Source organism: Stigmatopora nigra, chromosome 5, assembly GCF_051989575.1.
Source record: "Stigmatopora nigra isolate UIUO_SnigA chromosome 5, RoL_Snig_1.1, whole genome shotgun sequence".
Taxonomy (NCBI): Eukaryota; Metazoa; Chordata; class Actinopteri; order Syngnathiformes; family Syngnathidae; genus Stigmatopora; species Stigmatopora nigra.
The window spans coordinates 5,420,375-5,446,849 of NC_135512.1; the positions used below are offsets into that span (position 1 = coordinate 5,420,375).

The window sequence follows — 26,475 nt, forward strand, 5'->3', positions numbered from 1 at the left end:
ATTACCAATAGATGGCAAACGGCATTGAGATAAACTGTACTGAATGAAATAGTGCGTATTCTGAAGATGCAGCAAAATACTGCACAGTAATTTCATTATACAAGTCATAAATAGGTTGTTGTTCTTAACGATATGTGCCCTTGTCTCACCTCTGTTGTGACTTTGATACTTATCTGATGATATGAGATGAGATGAGATGAACATGATGGACTTGGATGAGTTGGTTGAATGGCTTGAAACACACACACGAGTAAAACACCAATCTAGAAAGTTGAGAGAACATACAAAACCCAAAAAGATGGTATTTACAATTTGTACTTAAGCACGAAATGTGAGTAAGACGATAAAACGGGTAAAGGGGAGGAAGGAAGGGGGCGTAAAAAGGGTTACGAAGGGATCGGCTAGCGTCCTGGTTATTGTCCCCGGGAATTTCCAACGATACAGAGGGACCCCCAAAGCGAAGGAGGGGTTGAGGGAAAGGGGATTGGGGTGTAATAAATAGGAAAAGAGGGTTCACGGAAAGAAAAGCTGAGGAGAAGAAGAAGAAGAAAGGATGTTGGGGTTTTTTTCTCTTCTTTTGGTTCAGAAGTGGCCCGGTTTAAGGCTCTGGTCGGAGTTGTGGCGGCCGGCGTCTCGGTGACCGTGTCGCTTGTGCTTCCGGCGCTCCCGCCTGCCCTTGTGGTGGTGGTTGTGGTGGTGGCGCCGGTACCGGTGGGAGCGTTTGGCTGCTGAGAGTGAAAAGAGACACAGAGGGTCATCATTTATTAGAAATCAGATGCGTACATGCTTTAAAAATCTATATATTGTCAATGTAGCCACAGGAAACCCTAGAACAGGTTCCGTGTTGCCCCTAGACAAAGGGTGGGCAAACTTTTTGGGCCGGGTGGCCACATTGACTTTAAAAATTTGATGGATGGGCCGGATCAGCACAAGATACGATACATATAAAAAAGTGCATCCGTTAAAAGTACATATGAAACATAAACAGAAAAAAAGGACTAAAGTATTAATATACTCATCACTCATCATTAAACTAAAAAGTATAAAGTACAAAGTCAAGTAAAAAGGAATGTAGTATTAAGAAATCTTAACATGTCATTTAAAAAAAAGATAGAGGGGCTGTAAAACACGAAAAACAAATAAGAGTGGACAGAGCAACTTCCACTGGGAAAAAAAAATTAAAAATACATGTTTTGGACAACGTCGGCGGGCCGGATTAAAAAGCCTCGCGGGCCGTATGTGGCCCGCTGGCCGTAGTTTGCCTATCTCTGCCCTACAACATACAAACTCCACACAGGAAGATCTGAACCTGGAATTGAACCCTCGATCTCAGATCTGTGAGGCTGAAGCGCTTACCAGCGTTCTTGTGTGACACTTAAAACACATCTTTGTTTTGAATTGAAAAAAAAACTTCTGTGGAATATTTCCAAATAACCCCTTTGCTCATCATTAAACAATTAAAGGAATTCAAAAAGTATTGTGAAGGTCAAAAAAAATGCTGGTTTTTATCCACCACGCAAAGGCATGATCTCATTATGCGGCGCCATTGGAGAACTACCCACTCACAAATGAACGTGTTCGTTCCTTGGCTGTATTGCCAAATGTCCTCCCCGTACCTTGTCGGATGTTGGCGACAAAGAAATGCTGTCTGCAATCAACGATAAGAACATTAGAACTCAAGGCCATAGAATTTTTTTTTTTTAAACAAAAAGAAAAAGATAAAGTGCCGCAGGAAAAGAAATCTTATTCACTTTTAGACACAGGCGCCATTATTCCGTGTTTTTTCATCAGTGAAATGAGATTCCGGTGAAATAGTTAGGAATGCAAGCCTTTATCTTTCCTCTGAGGAGCAATCATTATTATGCTGAAAGGTTATGAAGTGAAGACTGTCAGAGTGTGTCGTTTAAAAATGGATTTGGGACAAACATTGTTTATCTGAAAAAAAAAAAAAAAGGAGCATGAAAGATGTGCCATAAAAATTCTACTTTTGATGACTGTTTTTGTGGGTACACAACCACTGATTGTTTTTTTTTTCCTTCCGAACATCAAGCAACAAAAAGACTGAACTTTGTTTTCTGTTTTATGATGAGTCATCATCACACACTGTAGTTTTGTCCAGCTTTAGGTTTTAGATTTTATCAACAATAGTTCATTGACTTTTAGATGGGGAGTACTATGATTTTTGCCCTATATCACATTTAGTACAGCATATCTGCTACATAGTTCTAAAAATCAACACTTATCTAAGTTGACTACTACTTTTATTTATTATATAGACAACTTATTCATTAATCATATTGCCTACTTATTTATTCATTATATTGCCTACTTATTTATTAATTATATTGCCTACTTATTTATTAATTATATTGCCTACTTATTTATTAATTATATTGCCTACTAATTTATTAATTATATTGACTACTTATTTATAAGTATATTATATTAAGTATATTGACTTAAGTACTTAAGTATATTGACTACTTATTTATTATATTGACTACTTATTTATTATGTATGACTTATTTAACTGTTATTTTCCTTATCCACTTATGTGTTTACTTTTTTATTTATTTGTCCATTTGGTTGTTTCAATTAAATTCTGATCTGCTGCGGAGTTTGCATGTTTTGCCCAGGCCTACGTGGGTTTTCTCTGGGTGTTCCAGTTTCCTCCAACATGCCAAACACATGCTAGACTGGTTGAACACTCTAAATTAGGTGAAGGGTTGTCATCTTGTGCCCTGCGATTGGCTGGCCACCGATTCAGGGTGTACCCATAGTTGGCTAGGATGGGCTCCAGCACCCTCGTGGCAAATATCCCCCTAAACCCTCCCACCAGTTAAAAGAAGCAATATACTGATAGATAGTAGTAGTTGCCTAAGTTAGTTGCTTTGGTAAAAACTCACATTTTGTGCAGATGATTTTGGGCTCGTCCCATTTGCCATTGGCGCGGCACTTGGCCGTCGGAACGTGGCGTTGCTGGTAGCCATCGGCGCACTGGTAGCGTACAGTCGAGTGGATGTCATAGCGGGAGCGCGTTCGGCCAACTAGGAAGGCGTTATCCACTTGAGGTGGCGCTCCGCACAGTACTGGAGAAGTACAAACATCTTATTGGTCAGCATTTGTACTTGACACTAAAAATCCATCCAACGCAAAGGACAAGTGGATGGATGCTCATAGCATAAATTCCATGAGGAGAAGACCACTAATTATTGGGGTTATCCTTAATCATTTCATTAGTCATTTCAAATAATGACTTTGTATATCTTTATTGGTCTAATTTATGACAGAATTGACAGTAGTCCTTGTCTGAAAACCTCCCAAAGAGACACAGCAAGGAGAAAACAATAAGTCTGATTAAATGTGTAGTCAATGCCTTAAAATTTGAATGTGTTGCTAAAAGAAAGGTCCAAATGTTTCCTATAAAAGCTCAATTTTCAAGCAAGGTCACCTTTGTCCAATGCTGAGATTGTGGAGGCAACGTGAAAAATATTGAGGTGTGGATAAGGGAAAATGTCATTAAATTGACTTATGAGGAAAACGGTACTTGTGTAATATAGAATATGGCCAGAAGGAGGAAAAAGCACTGGAGTGTAACTTGATTTTCTAAAGGAGGATCATTCAAATTTTTGTCAAAAACTCAAAAGGCTCCACTCGATCTTTGCAGCCATTCACGATGCTCTCGAGAGGGGTTCACATCTTTAAAGTGCCCCGTATTTACTTGCATGTTAAACAAGAGGAACACTTAAGCATACTTTTGCTTTACTTGACAGTTTCCTCAAGGGTTTTTGATTCTAATCATCACATTTTTCACAGAATATGAATGATACACTCCATTCTTTTTGTGAACCTGACCATGATAAACACGACAAAACGGCATCGGCAAGAAAAAAACACTTTTGCTGTTGGATGAAATCATACTTGTTCCCTATTTATGGGAACAAAAACAGTAGAGTGATAGCATCAGGACTCTTATCTGAATCTTGTTGCTAGGGTACAACACCACGGCTTGTGTTTCACCGTTTTTTAAGATAGATCAGATTTATCTTATCTTCCTTGTGCAAAGTTGCCATGATGTGTGTTTATACTTTGGATATAACTGAGACAATATCGGTTAGAAATCCATGAAGTGTGTAATGATACTGCTGTTCCAGTCGTGGGTCCATTGTTGTCATGGTAACCAATGACAACGGTTTGTCATTTTTTTTAATAATCTCTCTTTCAACTAAGGTTTCTTTTCATTTCAGTTGAACCTCTAATTGTGGAAAATGTTTTCATCACAACTTCATATTCTGTAACAGAGTTACAATGTCACAATCTACTGAGGTGCTAATTGCCATTAAAGCTGTTGTTACACCATAAGATCATTTTTCAGGAACTTTAATTTGTCTGGCAAGGGCATTTGTTCTGCTGTTTAGGTTGAAAGAAAATTTGATAGGTTTAATAAACCTGAAAACCAGTTTGCGTAAAGATATTGAGTTAAAACTAACTAACAGAAGTCCAGTTTACTTCTCAATTAAAACTTGTTGTATTCAATTCTTCCATTTTGGCACCATTTGAATTAAGTACACTTCAATTCCGTCTATTCTCGTAAATTTAGTATCAGAAGTCAGGTACACCCTAGCCAGGGGTGGGCAAACTTTTGTGCCTGGGGGCAATATTGACTTTAAAAATTTGACAGATGGTCCGGGTCAGCACATGATATGATACAAATAAAAAAGTGCATCTGTTAACAGTACATATGAAACATAAAGAGGAAAAAAAGGACTAAAGTATTAACATACTCATCACTAAAGTAAAAAGTATAAAGTACAAAGTCAAGTAAAAAGGAATGTATTAAGAAATATTAAAATATCCTTTTAAAAAAAAGATAGAGGGGCTGTAAAACACGAAAAACAAATAAGAGTGGACAGAGCTACTGCCACTAGCTTCTGCGTGAAGGCGCCATCTTGGAAAAAAATTGGACAACGTCGACGGGCCGGATTAAAACGCCTAGCGGGCCGTATGTGGCCCGTGGGCCGTAGTTTGCCAACACTGCCCTAGTCGAAGCCATTTATTATAGTTTAAATTGTAACTGTGTATTTGCTAACTGACTCAAATGACACACCTCTCAATGACTAAATTGGACCTGTCAATGGGAGCCTGATCATTAAAGATCCTGACCTATATCGTTAAAAGAGAAGGCTCTTGGATGTAGTGGAAAATTACCCGAGTAGTCTCCTACAAATGATCAAATAACCATCTACTTGTCTTACAAATGGTAACACTCATTTACCCGAGGTTCTTTTTAAATTGCCTGTTTCAACAGCACTTGTATGTTCTTGATGACAAACCTCTACGGACCTCTCCTATTTCTTTCAAAAGCATGCGATAAATAGATGAGCCATATTTATGTTTCCGAGTGACCAAAAGTGAACGTGTTTATAGAGCACTTGTGGGGAAAAAAAATTAAATAAAAGATTGAGGACGCTCAGAGTGAAGCGCTCCTTGTTAATCCAAGACGTTGCGGGTGTGAAGATAAGCTTTGCTGAAGATGAAAAGGTTGCTGTGATTGTTGGTGACTGATTAAGGGCGCAGGTGAGATGCAATAGATTGCCTTTGTAGGCATGACATTTTTTTCTCATGTAGTGGAGCTCAAATACTCAACGGGGAATCCTCAAGTTATGACCGTGTTCCTGTCCTATGCTGGCAACAGAACCAGAATTTCACTTGAATTTAGATGTCATATACTCAGGTATAGTAATACTAAAAAAAGTAAAAGATATTTAAACTAAAAAGAGGCTCTCATTATTGCAGAGAGGTGGTTAGAGTTAGGTTTTTTTAGGGTTTCCTTACCATTTAATGTCAACTCGGTTTCATGTGGGCCGAAACCATTTTAGATATAATATTTAGATTTTTTTTTTTTATAAATGGATTAAAAGAACTGAATTAAAAGCCCTGAATACTCAGTTTTTTTTATAGATCTAAAACAATGTTTATTTTAGCTTTTTTAAAAACATATTTTTAGATTTTACAAAATGATTTTTGAACTAAAAACACCAAAAAAATGGATTTGAAAAAATTGCAATTATCGATTTAAATGCAGGAAAATCAGGAAATATGATATACATCTATACTCTTCATTTTAATTTGATCTTAAAACAGAAAGTCGGCACTGATGATTTACTTTCTTGGGCCGCACAAAATGATGCGGCGGGCCAGATTTGGCCCCCGGGCCAGATTTGGCCCCCGGGCCGCCACTTTGACACACGTGACATAAACAGAAATGATAATGCATGGGGCTAAAAGTTAAAACATCATAGTTCTAGGACATTCTAACTTCCTCTCCCTACCTGTTCCCTTCTTGCAAACGTAGGGCAAGTTGTAGTTGCACGGCACGTCATTCCATTTGCTGTTCTCGTGAGCGATCATCACCACGCAGTCCTCGCCGCCAGCAAAGAAGTTGTCGGGTTGGTTGGAGCGCCAGTTCTCGTATTGCTGCACAAAAATGTTGAAGTATGTGAGATCGATCCAAAAAAAACAACCCTCAGTTTCCAAGGTAACATGACATGATGTAGCAATACAGTATGAACTACTCATTCAGTCAAGGGTTGCAGAGGGGGTGCTGGAGCCTATCCCGGGCAGAGGAGACCCTGAATTGGTTGTCAGCCAATCACAGGGTATAATGAAAAAGACAACCACTCACATTTGCAATCACACTGTCACCAAGTGGGAATCGAACCCACAAAAAAAGCCAGGCGGAATAACCACTGAGATAAAGAGTGTCAGCAAGTGCTCACCAAATCCATTTTATCAGTCCATTGAAAGTCGTCTTCTACTGTGCGGTCGTTTAAACCGATCCAAGTGTTGTCGTGACTGATACCTGAGAACCAAAAAGCATGAATAAACAAGCCATTTTTGTGCATTAAAGACAAATATTGACATTCAATCTATGCAAAAATCAAGAATTTCTTCAATGGATCAAACATATCTGAAATGTGTGAGGAAACCAGATACAAACATGATAAAGGTGTGATAAAATTAATCAAAAACAAAGCATTCCTTGCTTATACTATAAACACAAATCAAAAACAAAATATTATATAATATTGCAAACTAGCATAATTCCCTTTAATGCAACAAAAGTTAACATTGACTCGTATTATTGCTATTCTTGTCACACATCACAAGATATGAACAATGTGTACTTTTTTTTAGGAAGGATTAAAGGATTAGGGGCTATTTTTCCCCCAGGATAATTCAAACATTCAACATGTAAAATGGATGTGAACATTTTTGTAGAAAAGTTCAGGCATTGTTTTATTTTGATTGATTTAATTTCAAGATGACAAAATTCATTATTCGAAAATGTATATTAAAAACCAATGTCACCGATTTAATCCCATAAATTATCACTTAATTGAGATTATAATTTGACTGTAACCCACCCAAAAAATTGGAAACATCAAAATACATTTAAAACCAGATTATTTAGCATTATAAAAATGATAAAAACTAAAAAAAATATATCCAATATAGCAGGAATTGCCAATTTTTAGGTTTCTTACTTAGTTAATTTGGAATCTCACTGATATATTTTGACTATATATCACAGTGCAATTTCATTATTCCCTATAAATAGCCTTAAAAATCATCAAAAATTCCATTGGTGAAATAATGCTTCCTTGCAATCTTTCTTGCAGTTAAAAAAAAATCCAAATTATAATCTCTGTGAGCCACGTGGCGTGCCAAATTCAGCCTTAAATTTGAAATCAGGTCCTTTATAGTTATGAAGAAAACAGCTGTCATCATGGACAATCTCTATCCATAATCCCGTGGTGATAGCAAAAATGTCAGTGTTGATGTTTAAGTGCGTGAGGCGACTTAATCCCATTGTACGTCATCTCCACATTACGCTGCATCTGATTAGCGTCATCAGCCAGCCCATTAATCTTCCTAATGACGCTGATCTCGTTATTGCAGGGGTGGAGATGTCTCATCTTTAGGCGACGGGAAAAAAAAAGCTTTTCGTTGTTGCTCATATGCCGAAAAGAAGAGTTTAGGATATTTTTCTTCTTTTAAAAGTGTGCAAAATGTGCTGGTTGTGCTTGTTTTGTTGCCAATGTGGACTTGAGCTATCGATTGGCTTTTCACAGCGGAAATCAGATCACCTGTTTCCAGACAAATTACATTGACAAAGAACATGACAGCAGATTAAACGCGCTGTCATAGACGCTTACATCAGCACCAAAAGGGCTAGGGAACACTTGGAGGCAAGTGTTTATTTGGGAATTATCAAAGATGGGAACACAGAGAAAAAGCACCTGGAGAATGACAAGCTATAGAAGCAAAAATCATGATAAAGTAGAGGAGTGGGAGGTTATGCTATGTTCGGAATGGTGGCGTTTTTTTGAGTGGATTCTCATTTAAAGTTAATTTATGCAGCCTGTTAAATATGTTTTGACATTCACGTGACTTGAGTTGCCAGATTTAGACGTTTACTCAATATTCAGTTAATTAAATTTCAAGCAAACAAAAGAAAAATATGAGGAGCTCGACAATAGTCCAAATATTAGTTGATTAAAGTCAGCATTATTTAAATATTATAAGAGAAAAGTCTTATGAGATAAAATTGTAAAAGTATGAGATTAAAGTTGTAATATTACTAGAATGAAGTCATACGTTGAAGTATTACAAGAGAGAGGTTTGATAAGATTGAGTTATGAAAAGGAAAATTACGAGATTAAAGTCATTACAGCACAGAAATTATGTTGGAAAATTGCAGGATTAAAACCGTAATGTTACGAAATTTAAGGCCTATTGTTGTTATTATTTACGTTATGTTGCTTTCATGGGCAACCTATCAACACAAAACTATAATATTACAGGGTTAAAATCATTATATAACTTATTTTGGCATCAAGTGAACAACGTTCAAGGCCATAGATTCACCTTTGGTATTTAAATTGAGATTTTTTTGTATCCAATTAATTAAACTTTTGCCTCATTTCACCGCCTCATTTTGCCCGTTTCACTCACCTCCGACAAAGTTCTGCTCGGCCGGACTATGGATGCTGGCCAGGTGACCGCTGTGTTCCCTGCAGTCCTTCTCGGCGTCCTCCCACGTGTGCCGGCGGCTGAAGTAGCGGTAGCAGTGGCCGTGGAATTTCCGCCATGAGTGCTCGCAGCCTTCCGTGTCTACCAAAGAAAATGTTGGAAAATCCTTCAACACAACTCAACTGGAAATTAACAGTTACTCATCACAATTATGAAACAAAAATGATAAAAAAGGGGATCTAGTTCCAAAAAAAAAATGTATTTTTTGGATTATAAATCAGTTTTTTTTCGTAGTTTGGGGGTGCGACTTATATGTGAAACGATCTACCTCCCTAGTTGGATATTTGTTTAAAAGTGACGTTGAGGATGAAGATTTCATTGGATTTGGATTGAAAATAATAGTTTGACAAATATTGGATTTTATCAAAGAAATGTCCCCACAAAATGCGATTTATACTCCAGTGCGACTTATAGTCCAGAAAATACAACACATCAAATAATGATGACTTCTATTAAGACCGAATGAGTCTAGTTAGTTTTGACGTATCTAATGGACATGCATTCACAGAGCAAGACAGTTTACATATGGTTTAAATCCGCTGTCAAATATTCCATAAAAGTATTGATTAGCCTTACATGGTGACGTCTTTGTCATGGTCTTGACTTTCCTTTCGGCACGCCGCCATTGTGTCATGAGACAGCCCGGTCCAGTCAAAGCCTCTTTTTCATTTATTCAAAAGGCAGTATGGCTTGCAGTGTGAAACACGAACTTGGTAATTAAGAGCTGTCACAACGCTTGGACTCCCATTCCCGAATGCGTGTGTGTGTGAGGCACTCGTTCTAAATGTGTGTACATCTGAGGTCGTTTGGACTCCATGTGTCTTTTTTTTTTTTTTTTGCACCGTAAGAGGGGCCCCCGCACTTTGGACCGACAAATCCGAAGCGACACCAGTAAATTGGGAATTGCAAATGATGCCTCGCTCAGTATGCAAAGATGCACGATTTGGTTTGAGCGACCCAAAGATTACCAGAACTGGATCCCATATGGGATTTGTTTCTAGCTCTCAAATGCAGATGGCCCATTTGCAAGGATTTTGCAAAACTAGATATGTGGTTAGTTCCAGTTAGATTAGGTATATCTTTAGAAATCTTTGAGATGTATTATTGTGTCAAGGTGAACTTTGTTGGAGGGCATATTACTACTAACATAATCTCATGGATTACTAAGAAACTATGTGCAGATGATTCACAATAGGTATTTTTTGAGATCTAGTTTCCACTACCACTACCACCACTACTACCACTACTCCCACTACTCCCACTACTCCCACTACTCCCACTACTCCCACTACTCCCACTACTCCCACTACTCCCACTACTCCCACTACTCCTACTACTCCCACTACTACCTCTACTACCACTATTACTACTACCACTACTACCACTACTACAACTGTACTGAATTTCAATATATTTATCACTAGTAGATGTCCAGCCCTAAAAATTGTCCAAATCCATTTTTTGAGGTTCTAAAAAAAACTAAACACATGAATATTTTGGTATATTTTTGTATTTAGTTTTTTCAAAAGATTTAAAAAAAACTGGATTTTGTAAAATATTATTATTAGTACTTATTTATTTCCTTATAAAAGAAAAAAGCATATAAATACATTATTTTGGCAATTGTTGGTCCTTTAATGTATGGAAAATAACAATAAATATTTAGTTTGAATTATTTAACAATTTTTGATTCTTCATTTTAAAAAATGGCTCATTCAGTTCATCTTTAAAATAATGTTGCCAACCCTCCCATAACACATAAATAGGATTTCCATTTTGGTCAATAGCAGTGAATGAGTTGCTCCAAATGGGTGTATTTGCAGTTCAGTGCTATTAAAAATCTATTGAATTGCTTCGAATTCCTTCCTCTTGTATCATAACTTTATTCCTCTGGTGGCCTTTTAAGGCATCCTATTAGCTGGCCCTGAAGCACCAATTCACACATTTAACCACATGGGTAAATGGGTAGCAGAAGCACCAGAAAAAGAAAAAAAAATAACAAGAAGACAGGAAAGAAATAGAGCTTGTAAAAGGGAGGGGGAAAAAAAGTCAAGGAAAGAGGAAAAGGAAGATCAAGCAGCATGTTTCTTGGCCCTTCAGATCTCCGGCTTAGTCTCCGCTGATTTCTTTTCCCTCTCACTGACAAGAGGAAGCCTCAGAGCTTCACATCACATCAACCTCTTCAAATATTTAGACATTATTCAACTTCCCTTCCTCTTTTTTTTCAACCCCCTTCTGTCTCTCTGTCAGATTGCAGCGGGAAGCCAGCTCACGCTGAATATTCACGGCGCATTTAACCAACGACAAAAACAAACTGATGGGTGCGTTTATCAAATAGTTTTGTGTGTGTGCACATGTGTGTGTATGTGTTAGTGTGTGTGTGTGTGTATATAACCATGTGTGGCCATTAAGAAGATGGAGACAAGCTGTCTTATGGGCAAAATGTATATATATTGACTTTCTAGGATGTTCATGCTTCTCCCTCAGACTTCATTTATTAAAATGCAGTCAGCGGGTTTCCCACCTCCACCTTTCACCCTTGTTTACGAGATAGTGGGCTTACTTCTTGTTTATTTTAATGAACCCAGCTGTTGTTATAAGACAAAATAAGGCCTCCTGCACCACTGGGATGTAGCTTCTGCTAGAGCAAAGGTGGTAAACATGTGGCTCTTGAGCCGAATGCGGCCCCCGGCCCCAAAAAATTGCTCTAAAAATAAATTTGTCCCGCCACATTATTTTTTGTGGCCTGGGAAAGTAATAGATGAGTGCCGACATTCTGTTTTGGGATCAAATTAAAATGAAGAGTATAAAGAGGCTCATTTATATGTTTTGATGACATACCATATAATCACATGCAATTGTCCTTTTTTGTTGATCTGAATCTATCTCTAAATCTAAGAAAAAAAACAAAGAGCTAAATCTTATCCATCACTACAGTTGCCTCTTGGACTTGTTGTCAAATAGATTCAAAACAAAGAAGCTTAATGGACTAATAATCCATCCCATCCACTTCCTGTGAGAGCAGAGCGGGTGTGCGTTAAGGCGGCGTTAAAAGGATTTGTCTCTCATTAATCCTGAGGTGTGAAATCATTGGAATATCCCTTTTAATCTTCCAATCTTTTTGTCCGGTCTCTTAACCGTGGCTTATTTTTCTTTTCGCGTCGGTGAAGTTGTCGTCAAAGTTTGCCGTCATGCTGTTTTAATGAAGACAGAATTATGTGGCTTGTGGTGGTCCTCCTCTCCAATAGGATAATCTCTTCTGACAGCGTTCTTTTAAAAAGAAAACAGTCTTTGATGCGTTCAATTTCTCAAAATAGAAATGTGAGTTGGAAATGTATTTGAAATGCATGTTACTCTTTTTCTTCCATCTTTAAATTGAAAGGGTCGCCCACTCTGTTCTAGACTTCTATACAATATATGAGGCCTGATTCTTATGGTTTTCCTCTCTTATGTGGCCTACTTGGGCAGAAATGGAGGGATGAGATACTCCAGTTAAGGCTGCCAGGCCTCCATGTTGAAATAGATTGGGCACATTTTGCCGTCAATGGCAGCAGATTATTCAAACGAGGTAGTGCAAGAGTGTCAGACTCAGGTTGGTTAACGTCAACTTAATTTCACGTGGGCCATTTTAGATATAATATTTAGAGATTTTTTTGTTGAAATGGATTAAAAGAACTGGATTAAAAGCTCTGAATATTCAGTTTTTTTTATAGATCTAAATTTTTTATAAATCTAATATTTATTTTAGCTTTATTTATATATTTTTAAATTTTACAAAATCATTTTTTGAACTAAAAACACAGAAAAAAATGATTAAAAAATTACAATGATTGATTTAAAAGAGGGAAAATCAGGAAATTTAATATACATCTATACTATTCATTTTAATTTGATCCAAAAACAGAAAGTTGCTGGCACTCATGATTTACTTTCCCGGCCCACACAAAATGAGGCAGCGGGCCAGATTTGGCCCCCGGGCCACCACTTTCACACATGCGCTCTAATTCATTCAACAACAGTCAAGTTTTATAGATAGCGACGCCAGGTTTGGAATTTTTCTAATCCATTCTGTTAGTTCATTTTTAACAATTTAAAGATCATGCAATGGCATAATGTATTGCACAAAGTCGGAGGAATCAGACGCTTGATCATTTATGCTTCAGTTTTTCCTTCCCAATACTTTGTGGTGAATCACACAAGTTTAGACATGGCAAAATATCTTTCTGCGGACAAATTTTTGAAACCCAAAATGCAAACAAAACCCAAAAATAAGCACTGACTGTAAGTGTAGACATTGTTACCTTTCTCGCACATGGCGCCGCTGTAGCTGGGCAAACACAGACACACGAAGGAGTTGATCTCGTCAATGCAAGTTCCTCCATTGCGGCAAGGGTTGGACTGGCAGTCATCGACGTCTGGAGGACAAACAGTGAAAAGAACGAGGTCAAGTTAAGGTGAAGTAACCACGTGCATACTAACACACAATCTCGCCAGTGACTTTTCAAACGACCTGGCTAGCAGACGGAGAAAAAAATAAAAACCTTGAGATAAAGCGTGCAAAAGATTAGCCTCGGCGTCAGGAAAAAAACAACTTCTAATTAAAGCCAATTGATTGCACGTCATCAGGAATTCACTGAAGCATGTCATGGAAATTGCAAGAACAAAGAGAAGTCAGTACAGTGTTCCCTCGGTTATCGCGGTTAATGGGGACCGGAACCACCCGTGATAAGTGAATTTCCGCCAAGTAGGGATTCCCCTTCAAAAATGCTTAATTTGAATTTAATTAAAAAATATATCTATATTTTATTTTATTTTTTACCTCCCTGTATACGGTACACCATATAGAATACAGGTAGAGAGAGTAAAATTCATGTCATAACAAAAAAAACCCTCTAAAATATGTTGTTTCAATGAAATATTTGTATTTTTTTTCCAAAAAAATCCGCGAAGCTCTGAGTCCGCAGTGGCTGAAGTAGCGAGGGAACACTGTATACACAAATGTGAGGGCCAAGTGAACCTGGGATTGAACCCTCGATCTTAGAACTGTGAGGCCGATTGCGCGAACCACATGGGCACTGGACCATGGATGAATTGACTTGTGTTTTTTTCTTAATTAAGATGTATATACTACTACTATGTATATTACTAGTCAACCACTACTACAAGACTTTTGGCGGTGGCCGAAACAACATTTTCCACTTGACATCTGGTCCCCTTTACATCAACCTCTCTCACACTAGCCACTTTCATGTCCTCCGTCACTACATCCATGTATCTTCTCCAAGGTCGACCTCTACTCGTGTACCCTGGCCATTGAAGCCTCAACATCCTTCCGCCGTTATCTCTCCTCTGGACATGTGTAAGCCATCCAAGTCCGATCTCCCGGACCTTGTCTTCAAAATGTCTGACCTTCACCACGTCTCTTCTTGTCTTAATTTCTAATCCCATCCAACCTGGTCACTCCTATGGAGAACCCATGTTCTCATATTTTACATTGTTTTTGATCATTACAAAGTGAACGCCACATAACTTTTGAACAGGATTTTCTTACATTATATAAATAAATTATTTTCCAAGGTTTGTGAAGTCCAAAATGTCCTCAAATTGTGAAATTGTCACCTTTTGATTTGACAATTTGTCTGTTCTTTTATATCTGGCCACTCTAATTATCACGATCGCCATCTACGACTATTTGCTCTCTCTTTTGTCTCCGTCTACAATTGAAACATTCTTCCTCAGTCTGTCATCAATCAATTATACATCAATCTGTTGGCATAACAACACCAACAAACCACCGATTCAAGTCCAAACTCCCGAAGAGGATCTGGATAAAAGAAAAAACCTAAAAAAACATGACCGGTGGCTTACAAAGACTGTTTTGTTGTTGCAGTTGTTGTCGTCGGGACCAATATTAGAGTCTGATGAGATGAAATTGACCATAACACCAATAGTTGAGGAACACTCAGTTCTTTTCATTTCAAGGAAAAACGGTGTACTTAATAAATGCAGTGATTCAGCAAGCAGATTAATAAATGCCAACTCTGTCCTCAAAGCTATTTGTCCTAAACACTGCTATTGATGGACACAGACATCCAGTGCGTTTCGACCGAAACGACAATTTTCTGCCAACCTCTGCCACTTGAAATGGATTGGACGCCTATTGTTGTTAACGCCAGTCATGAAAATGACTTTCCCCCTGGACTTCCAACTTTTAGCTTCTTAAAAATAACTTTCGCGTGTCCTGTAGTGATAGGAAGGTAAAATTGGAAGGGAGAAGAACTCCCAGACATATTCATACCTGTCAACCTCGGCCAAGTGCTTCCCTGATTAATGATTGCAATTCCCCTTATAAGGTGACAATAACTATACAAATGCAACGTCTAAAATGTTCGCCAAAGTGGACGTAGTGCCGTTTTATGCTCAAAATTTAACCTTCTATAGATGTAATAATATATTATTGAGTATTATATAATAGTGTAGTGTATTGAAGTGTGGTGTAGGGTAGGGTAGGGTGGGGTAGGGTAGTTTAGGGCAGGGTAGTGTAGTGTAGTGTAGTGTAGTGTAGTGTAGTGTAGTGTAGTGTAGTGTGACTACTTATTTATAATGTTGACTACTTATTTATAAGGTTGACTACTTATTTATAAGGTTGACTACTTATTTATAAGGTTGACTACTTATTTATAAGGTTGACTACTTATTTATAATGTTGACTAGACTACTTATGTTGACTACTTATTTATAATGTTGTCTAGACTACTTATTTATGTTGACTACTTATTTATAATGTTGACTACCTATTTATAATAATGACTACTTATTATGCTGACTACTTATAATGTTGACTACTTATAATGTTGACTACTTATAATGTTGACTACTTATAATGTTGACTACTTATAATGTTGACTACTTATAATGTTGACTACTTATAATGTTGACTTCTTATTTCTTTATTTCTTTATCATTATTCATCGATTATTTATCTGTTTGTTGTTGTTATTTGTGCACTTCCCTACTTATTCATGTTGACTACTTATTTATTACTTATTTAGTGATAAGGTTGTTTGTTATCTATCCACTTCATGGTGAAAGCCTTAAATTTCATTACACTTGTATGATGACATTAAAAGCATTCAATTTAATTCAAATAGGAAGTTAAAAGGAAGTTTTTTTACATAAACAAACATCTGAGTTATTTTTTAGGCAGATTCTTTAACTTATTGCTGATGAAATTACTGCAAAGAATCGAAATAATCCGTTTCTCAAACTATTTGAGCACAAACTCACTCACTCTTTAGTCATGCATCCAACAAATACATTTCCAAACATCGGTAGATATGAGTTTTACTTGCTTGTTAAATCTCACAATAGAAGCGTGGGCAGACACTCCAGGGACTCGACTCTTTTTCTAATTAAAAAGTCCAACGGAGTAATGACTGTGCCGTTATTTAACATGTTTTCATCGCTTGGGGTGAAACCGTCCGTGAAAGTATCTTCAAATAAAGACCGCAAACGTTTCATAGATAATTTTCGACTAAATTCAAGTGCTTGAATAGCCTGTAATTACGAAATGGGAAGACCATGATAGGGCTTTCAAGAAGCGTCGTCATTGACAGGCAAATGGCAGCCATTTTCCTCTCATGCCCCATATGATGTTTTGACATTTAAATAGGCCCAATCATGGACCTTTTTTTGAGACAAACTTTGAAAATCGCAGGTATTTTTTGCGTCAAAAACTAAGACAAATTAGATTCCGTCGAGGGGAATATTTGCGACCATTAAAACAAGGCCGTAGCGGTTAGAAAAAATGCGGAAAAAAGCCAATAACGCCAAATAAAGTAGCGTGATACACGGCGGTACTCGACCGAAGCATCGATTGCTTGTCTTGAGCGTTTACCGTGGCCGCACCTGGACCGTAAACGCGCTGGCCAAAGCCACCAGGAGCCATAGCCGTGAAATTGCTGATTAAGGTCGAGGTCTTACTTATGAAGGCGAGGGCGAATGGGCTGTTTACCTTTTTTTTATTTATTTTATTTTATTTCTTTCTTTCATGACCTCTCTTTACAAGCTTGTTGACTGGAGTCAAACCTTGTAAGCATCTCTCTTGGCAGGAGGGGAAGGAAGAGCATATTTTATTTGATATTGTGTTGACAAAAAAAAACAATAACTAGTGAAGGGATTGCATATTTATTGATCAGTAGGTGAGTAAAACACTAAGGGAATAAATAAGGTGCATATTGCATTAATATTACAAAACTTTCTGGCAGTTCTTGCATATTTCGAACAGGAATGAGAATCTAATATACTTGGAAAATGTAATATTCATACTTGTCAACTTTACATTTTTCCACATATTTCATGTCATTTCAAATTGTGTTCGCTGTATAGTAACAACTCTTGCTAATGTTATCATGCTTTGAGCATCAATCATTTCTGCCTTTACACTATGTAAATATAGCGTGTCAGCAAGCAATGTAATATACTACACTACACAACACTACACTACACTACACTACACTACACTACACTACACTACACTACACTACACTACACTACACTACACTACACTACACTACACTACACTACACTACACTACACTACACTACTTATAAATAAGTAGTCATTTTTCTAGCTAGGATAGTTAGTTGGTCCTTCTGGGCTCTTCTTTTTTCAATCATATAAATATTAATATTAAAAGTATCGGATTTCAATACGTCTTGCAGTGAGTTTTTCATTGCGCGTGACGACTTTTTTAATGACACTAAGCTGCATACATTGATTATTCGAACTGCTTGTTCTCACATGGGTCCCGAGGGTGCTGGAGTCTACACAGTTTTCTAATGCTTTGTTATTTTTTTTGTCTTTCTGCAAAATTGACTCTTTAATGAATATTTCTAGAATTCAGTCTCCCATATTCCAACATACAATACTTGGAAATCATATACCCATCAACCAATTGGTCAGCATGGCAACCAGGGGCTTGATTTGTCGTTTCTAAATGAGGAGGTAAAGCGTTCGTTTAATTGTCCAATCAGTGAGGGTGATTGACAGCGTTCGAGTGGACGGATGCGGGCGGCAAATTGCCGTCGTTGACGTGACGGCTAAGTGACAGCACTTAACGTTTGATGGCTTAGCGGCAATTTAAAAAAAAAGCAAAGGTGTCAGCTTGACATTCCAGAGAAGTGAGAAAAAGTGAACATTTAAATGGAAAATCTGATACGCTAAGAGCCTAGTAAAAGGAAAGAAGCGTCTCAAAGAAACTTCTGACTACTGTCTGAGATTTTGAAGGAGACTTCTAAAAAAGAAGTCTATTTCTGTCAAGGCACGAGTGCTTCGGCAAATAGCGAATAGCCATCGCTAAGGGGAAAAAAAGACACTTCATTAGGAAGAAGAACATTAAAAAAAAGTGAGTGGAAAAGGAGACAAAGATAGACATTAATGAGGAAAATGGCTACGTTTAGGCCAGGCACACATCTACTGACAAGGACAAAGGGATGTATGTTAATAGCAGCTCATTATAGTCACTTTCTGTGTCCAAGCACATCATAATTGTGTTGATTATGTATTCCGTGTACTTTGTTAACGTCACATTCAACTCGTGTTTATGAAGTCCAAAGTGTTCAAGTGTACGAGGGCGCTAGACATTTTTTTTTTCAGTGTTACATTCATTCTGGGTTCAAGGGGACCAACATTGACTTTCCAATGTCATGTTCATTAGGAGTTGGGAGTCTTAAGTAGAAAATATTAAAAGGAAATGTATTCATTCATTTTCCCCAACTGCTTATCCATACAAGGGTTGTAGAGGGTGCTGGAGCCTAACCCGGTGAGGAACACCCTGAATTGGTGGACAGCCAATCACAGGGCACAAGGAAACAAATGACCATTCATACTTTAGAGTGTGCAACTAGCCTATATGGCATGTTTTGGGGATGTAGGAGGAAACTGAAGTACCAGAAGAAAACCCACAAGAACATACAAGATCTACACAGTAAGGACCCACCTGGAAATGAACCCTCAACCCCAGAACCTAGAGGCTGACATGTGAACCACCATTCTATTCTTCTGTTTAACATAAGTGTCAAGACACCTTTTTTTTAAAAGTGCATTCCTAATTTTGTTAAAAATATTTTAAAAAGACATTTGTATTATATTTTTTTTGTGTTAAAAAGTATTTTTAAAAAATGTAAATAAAATTATTTCAAAGAAGTGGCCAACTAACATAACATTATCAACGGCAGTATTATATCAGCCAATCAAATGAGAGTATTCCAGATTCCCCGAACTTTCCGTCGAAATAAATTAATACGCATGATCATAATATGGAGCCCAAATTTCAACGTGTGTATTCCACGTTTCTATCATGATACATTATGACATTCCCAATTTGCACCCTACATTACTTTGTCTTCCATATGAGGTCCAAAATTTTCCTTCCACCTTTAAGTACAGCCACATATTTTCCACATAACAAAACCGATTTTGAATGATGTGATATGTTTGCGTGGATGTGTAAAGGTACGTGGAACTAAGCGCCTCCAGCAATGTTAGGGTGCATAAAGAGAAGAATGGATCAAGAAGAAGAAGAAGACAATGGAGCAGCCAAAGCTTTGAGGTTCTCTCAAGAGGGCTCAGTGCAATGTGAAAAGGGGAAGAAAAAAAAACCCTCTTTGATGCTCTGTCTGGTGTGTCTGGTGAAAATAAAAGCATGCCTTCAAAGATGACCCGGGATGAACAAGATGTCTCTTCACGCTGCTATTTCCAATCTCCAAATCCCAATAAGATGCTGAAGGGCCAGATGATGCGCTGGGAACGGAGGCATCCCGTTAATCACATGGCCACGGATGATCATGTTTTGGTGCCACTGACGGCAGCCGGCGAATTAAAAACGGGCCGACTAGAATGCACGGGTGTGAAAGTTAAGGAGTAGGGAGCAGATCAAGTTCCCCAGGTCATTTTTTTGTGGTCCACGAAGGGAAATCATAAGCATTGAATTTCTCATAAAGATAGCTATATTTCTCTTTGTCGTATTTTAAATATGTTGAGATGTTGGACATATTTTTGGTCACCAATGCCCTTTTAAAATAAATGGAACTATTCCATTTATTAACAAAATGTTTTACTAATTTGCACTTACAAAGTTAAATAACAGAGTGATTGCATAAAACAAAGAAATAACGCAAATGCTAAAAAAATTAATTACTCCCACCCAAACAAGTATTTAGCTTTGAAAACTTGACACATCCAATAAAAAAAATCACTTATGCGACCAATAATTCTGCTTACTAAAAAATATATATAGATTTTTTTTTGTTTATCCCATGTGCCTCGCTGTTCTGAGATCGACGGTTCAATCCCCAATGGCAACAGATAGTATAGATCAGAGTTTGGGAAGCTCTTTGACCGGTTAGTGGAGAGCCATATGTGGCTCCCGAGTCATAGGTTCCCTACCCTCTGCTACACATAATTAAAATACACCTGCATTTGGATGAAACTCCAAAAGCACAACATTGTTTCCATTGATTTCCACTCCTGATCTATTTATCTGGTGTGAAATGTCCGTTTGATGACCACTTTCATTCCACGGTTTATTTATCCTTTCATTTCCCTCACATGGGTTCACCTGTCACAATTTCCTTTCTATATCTATATTATTTTGGACTTCCTCTCTAAATGGCAATCTTATCTGACTCACCCAGCCCGCTTGTGCTCGCCTTTGAGGGCTCCTGGGTGTCTTTGAGCCTCCATCAACACACACACACAAACACACACACATATATACATCTTAACTCTTTGAAAACTTTATCACACTGATGCACTGCGGTCGAGGGTGATCATCCGCAACATTAAGGGATGCTTTTCATCTCTATTTTTAATCCCCTTCCTCCTCACTATCCATTGCAATTTTTCCCATTTATTGCGCTTTTTCCTCCATCTTATTTCTTCTATACTTAAAGTATAACAGCTCCTCATGGCATCTTGAAGTGGAACCCTTCCCAAGAGGGTAAAGCGATGGGCCGGCTGTCACTATTGTTGACGAACTGTAAGATCTAACAGTTTGGTCGCCTTAGCTGCTTCGCAATCGATTAACTGCATCGTGTTCTTGTTTTTTTTCTGATCTATTTCTGGAGATGAAACTTGAGATTTAAATATGATGCAAATAGGAAATATTCACCGTCTAAGGAACAACATTGATGTTGTTTGAAGTCACATTTAAGTGTAAAAATAATTTCAGAGCATCAAGATGTGTGGCACAAATGCCAAATTTGAGGATGTTAGAAGCGTAGTTTAGTCGCTTTTGGTCGAAGAATCCGCAGCACATCATGGGCTAACCATTTTTTTTAATGTCTGGAGAAGTGTGTGTATACAGGAGACCCCTTGTGGACAGCCGATAAGACCCCCATATGCGATTTTGAGTCTTCACAGGGGAATCAATTGGAGTCGCTTTTACGTGCGCAGCTTTTAGAAGCTTCATTTCGGCTTCACTTCCCAACCTAGATAAGAATACGCACACACTTCAACTCAAGCACACGAGTACCACAACATATTTCCTCAAATTGTGAGCTTGCCAATGCTATTTGTAAGAAAAGACAAAGGACCTGTCATCAGCCAATCACAAGGCACATATACATAAAGTCCCTGAATAGCCTGGAAAAGCCAAGAACTGCATGACTTAATTCTTGTAATACTACGAACTCCTAATATTTGACTATTATGTTCGTCCAATTTTTTCCCTTTTCTATGTTTGGACGTGAGTTGCGCGGATGTGTCGTCCTTCCACGGTGCTTGGACGTTTGGTCGCCGGTCTTTTGGTTGCCGGTCACCATTTGACCGGCGACCAAACGTCCAAGCACCGGCGTCCTTCCACGCACAATTACATTGACTTTGTCCAGGAACCAATCACGCGTTGAGGAAAAAACACAGCACTTACTTGTAGTATACAAAATCCAGGACCAGAACTTTCCAATTTTAAGGGTAATCATCCTAACCATGACAAGCTACAATACTCGCCTGCTTTGTTCTCAAAGGACAATGGAGAGACATAAGCCTATTCTTCTGAAAGCGTTGTTTTTAAATATACATATTTTTTGATAACAACACACACACATGTTTTAGGAACAAGCATTGATAGCCAAGGCCTCCATTGGCCCCATCGGACTTGTTTTTTGGCAAGGGTCTGGTTGCCGGTGAACTCAATCATATGCTGATTGGGGAGTGCGGCAGCCTGGATGAATTAATGAGGCATGGGGAGAAGGAGGCAGATGTGGAAAGAGGTAGCCAATCAGAGGAGGCTACTTAGGGACCTCCTCAGCTGGCGACAAACTGTGACAAAGCGCCGCTCATCAATCACGCCAAAGACGCCTTTGCCACACTGGCGCCCCCTCCTTTTACCCCTCAGCCTCATCCACTGTGAGGTCACGGGAGGTGATCATCCCAGTTGTTTATCAACACACTGTCCTTGTTGTTCTATTCAGAGTTCAATTCCGAATAGCCTCCATACAAGGAGAACTTTCATTTTTGTGTTCCCTGAATGGAAAACACTGCAGGAAAAAGCGCTTAGAATTATAATTCAGTGCTGAAATTGATGATAAGAATACCAAATTAATATGTTTAACTTGTCTCACACTAACACAGCTTTTTGGCATTATACTGATATGAGTTTAATTTAGTGATCGCATTCAAAGGAGGATGTATCGCTCCCTTATGAAATAAAAAGTAGGAAAAAAGGTACTGTGTAAAAAATAGCAATTCAACCTTCAGAAAAATGTCAGAATAATTCTTTTAATTGGATTTTTTGAATGTTGATTTTCTTTTATGACTCCCCATTACAAAGACAGCTTGATTTAGAAAAGGCAACAATTACTAGTCACCCATATTATAGCTTAAAAATAACAATATTCAGGATTTTATGGACGTTTGGTGTTTTCCAGACGATTATTGCTATACAAGAATAGCTTAAATTGCCTTTTTAATTTAAATTATAATATAAATGTGCTTCAAAATCATCAAGAATGCAAAATAGGTTATCGTGGTGGCGTGGGAATGTTTTGGTCTGATTATTTCTTTCTATTTCATGATGAGTAAAGAGACCTAGAAGGATTGTTTTCTTCTATTTGACAATGCTCTTGTGCATGTATAGAAAGTTCATGTAAATGCGAAAATAGAATGGGCGTTGATCCATTTTTTTTTGGAGGGGTGGGTTACCCTCAATATGCAGGTGAGCAAACGGATGAGATACATTTGCTTCATTTCATGCACCAATACAGACAAGCAATGGAGTGGAAATAATTGTATTGGCCTTTGGCAGGAAAATACACAGTGTGTGTGTGTGTGTGTGTGTGTGTGTGTGTGTGTGTGTGTGTGTGTGTGTGTGTGTGTGTGTGTGTGTGTGTGTGTGTGTGTGTGTGTGTGTGTGTGTAAAGGCGGATTTGGGAAATTGTGTGTCAGTCTGTGTAGGCTCCTTCGTGTGTGTGTGTGGGTGCAAAACCCCTGGCAAAAATAATGCTATCATCGCTCCTGGAGAGTGATCATTTGAAGGTGGAATTTGGAGGAAAAATACAGAGAATTATGCATATGCTGTGAATCCATTTTGATTCAAAATTTGGGCTATAAGAAAAAAAAATCATGTATATCAGGTAAAGCAAGGGTGTCGAAGTCAGGTTGGTTCGCGGGCCGTATTAATGTCAACTTGATTTCATGTGGGCCGGACTATTTTAGATGTAATATTTAGATATTGTTTTAAAAATTGGATTCAAAGAACTAAATAGATAGCCCTAAATATTCCATTTTTATAGTTTCTGAAAAACAAAATATTTTTATATATTTTTAGATTTTACAAAATGATTTTTGAACTAAAAAACAGAGTAAAATGAATTAAAAATTGCAATTATTGATTTAAAAGGGGGAAAAATAGGAAATGTAATATACATCTATAATCTTCATTTTAATTTGATCCTAAAACAGAAAGTCGGCACTCATCATTTACTTTGCGGGGCCACACAAAATGATGCGGCGGGCCAGATTTGGCCCCCAGGTCGCCACTTTGACACCAGTGAGGTAAAGGCAAGATGACCCTGAATAAAATGCCTGCATTTCTTTAATTGAAAGGTAGTTGAGGTTGTTTTTGAGGGGAAAGTAATGCATCTTGTCATCGAATAAAAACCGTGAATACCTTCTTTCAACACAGACATAAGGTCAATGTCATGACTTTATGTAAAACATTATATCTCATAGAACATAAAATCCAGTATGATTATGATTCAATTTATGTGTGTGTCTAGGTTGGTGAATACATACAATTGCACAAGTGTGTGTGTGTGTGTGTGTGTGTGTAGGTTAAGTGTCAGGAAATGAGAGGTGTTGAAGAGAAGTGCTGAAGGGAGTCGATACGCAGAAAATGAAGAGCAACATGCACCACGCAAGCGGATAAGAGAAGAGCGCGGATGACAGACGCGGGACAATTAGACTGAAAGGACAAATGGGAGAATCATGATGGGGGCCGGGAAGAAAAAAAAAAAGGGAAGGAGGTGGTGGTGAAAGGATGGAGCTGCAAAGAGCGGGAGGGGAAACTCAGATCTTAATCGGTATGATTGAAAAAGTAGCCAGAGAGAGCGGAGAGCGCAGGAAATCAAATCAGTTTGCTTCCTGCCGAGCGCAAAAGCGAATGGAGGCCATGTGCGGGACGCCAGATAGGATGCTTATTCAGCTACCTCTTCTTGGGAAAGCCATCTTGTCATCAATGTGTCTTGCTTCATCTGCAACATTTTTGTGAGCGTTTTAACTTCCCATTTATTCAGTGAGAACTTCCCGATTTGCAATTTGGGGGATTTTTCTGTGGTGCCCTCAAATGCCAAAAAAGAAAGGATCAAAGCTCTGGCGAACAGAATAGTCATGCAAGTCACTGAGTTTGAGCAGATCATAAAAAAATATGATAAGATTAGAAATGATGTGGTCTACTTCGTACCTAAATAGACTGAGGATAAAAGTATACAACAGGAATAGATTATTTGTTCGGGCGAAAGAAAAGACTACAAAGAAGAGGCTTAGGAAATCTGGAAGAATACAAATATTTTTAAGTATATCTATTTTTCTTAATCTTAAAATTGATTTCATATATATGATGCAGTATTAGTGGAGGTGGTAGTGGTAGTACTAGTAGGAGTAGTAGTGGTAGTAGTATCAGTAGTAGAAGTAGTACGAGTAGTACTAGTTGTACGAGTAGTAGTATGAGTAGTAGAAGTAGTACGAGTAGTAGTAGTTGTACAAGTAGTAGTTGTACGAGCAGTAGTTGTACGAGTAGTAGAAGTAGTACGAGTAGTAGTAGTAGTAGTACGAGTAGTAGTAGTAGTACAAGTAGTGGTGGTAGTAGTGGTGTGGTAGTCACGGTATCACGGTAGCAGTAGTAATTTCAATAGTAGTGGTAGTCGCAGTAGTACTAGTTGTCTTAGTTGTAGTAGAAGTGGTAGTCGCGGTGGTAGTAGTAGTAGTGGTAGTCATGGTAGTGGTAGTAGTAGTAGTGGTAGTCGCGGTGGTTGTAGTAAGAGTGGTAGTTGCGGTAGTAGTAGTAGTGGTAGTCGCGGTAGTAGTAGTAGTGGTAGTCGCGGTGGTAGTAGTAGGAGTGGTAGTTGCGGTAGTAGTAGTAGTGGTAGTCGCGGTAGTAGTAGTAGGAGTGGTAGTTGCGGTAGTAGTAGTAGTATATCTTGTTGTTTTTAAGATTCAGCACTCAACATTTCTGTCAGTTCACGTTTTTAACACTGATCTTCCAACATATTTCATGTATTTAGAGACAAATCACCAAAATCACTCCACAGTCCCTTTAGCAATTTGCATGATATTTTGTACTGCATTTATGGTTGGAATTATTCACAAAGGCAACAACGGTGTAAACAATTCTTTTGAAGGGGTCCCTCGTGGGCGATGTTCATTCACATAATCAAGTGATCCACATCCGTAACGTTCAAAGAGAAAACGGTACAACAGCTTGGAGTCGTATTATCAATAAGTTTCGATGGTTGTACAGACGCACGGAGCAAATTATGCGACGTATGGGTGTGCTTACACATTAACCGCGAGGAAAATCAATCAACACCGGCACAGCGTATCAATAACGTGTGACAAATGTGAATTAACGACACAAATTACGCAAAGTGTCATTGACAATTTACTGCTTTGAGGTCAATAGGGGTGTGCGCATGTTTTACAGGATTATTAGTTGATTTTTAATCAAATTGAGGATTTAGTATGACAATGTATTAGATTTGCGGTTCAACCCACCTCAGAGATACAATGTTTTATCACTATGTCTAAATAATTTACTATACAACTCAATTTAGATAAATTTCAAGATATTTGAGCATGCTTTTGTAAACAGATTCATATTTT

At 38.0% G+C, this 26,475-nt stretch overlaps 1 protein-coding gene across 1 annotated transcript in view; it reads right to left on the reverse strand.

The window, feature by feature from the left end:
* Positions 1–13: 13 nt before the first annotated feature.
* ncanb (neurocan b) overlaps positions 14–26,475 on the reverse strand; it is an 88,402-nt gene continuing 61,940 nt past the window's right edge. The window contains exons 11-16 of the mRNA XM_077716729.1: positions 13,398–13,511; positions 9,019–9,177; positions 6,780–6,862; positions 6,333–6,477; positions 2,907–3,089; positions 14–728 (exon numbers count right to left, since the gene is read on the reverse strand). Of these exons, the coding sequence (XP_077572855.1) occupies positions 583–728; positions 2,907–3,089; positions 6,333–6,477; positions 6,780–6,862; positions 9,019–9,177; positions 13,398–13,511 (830 nt within the window). The 3' untranslated portion in view covers positions 14–582. The remainder of the gene's footprint in view (positions 729–2,906; positions 3,090–6,332; positions 6,478–6,779; positions 6,863–9,018; positions 9,178–13,397; positions 13,512–26,475) is intronic.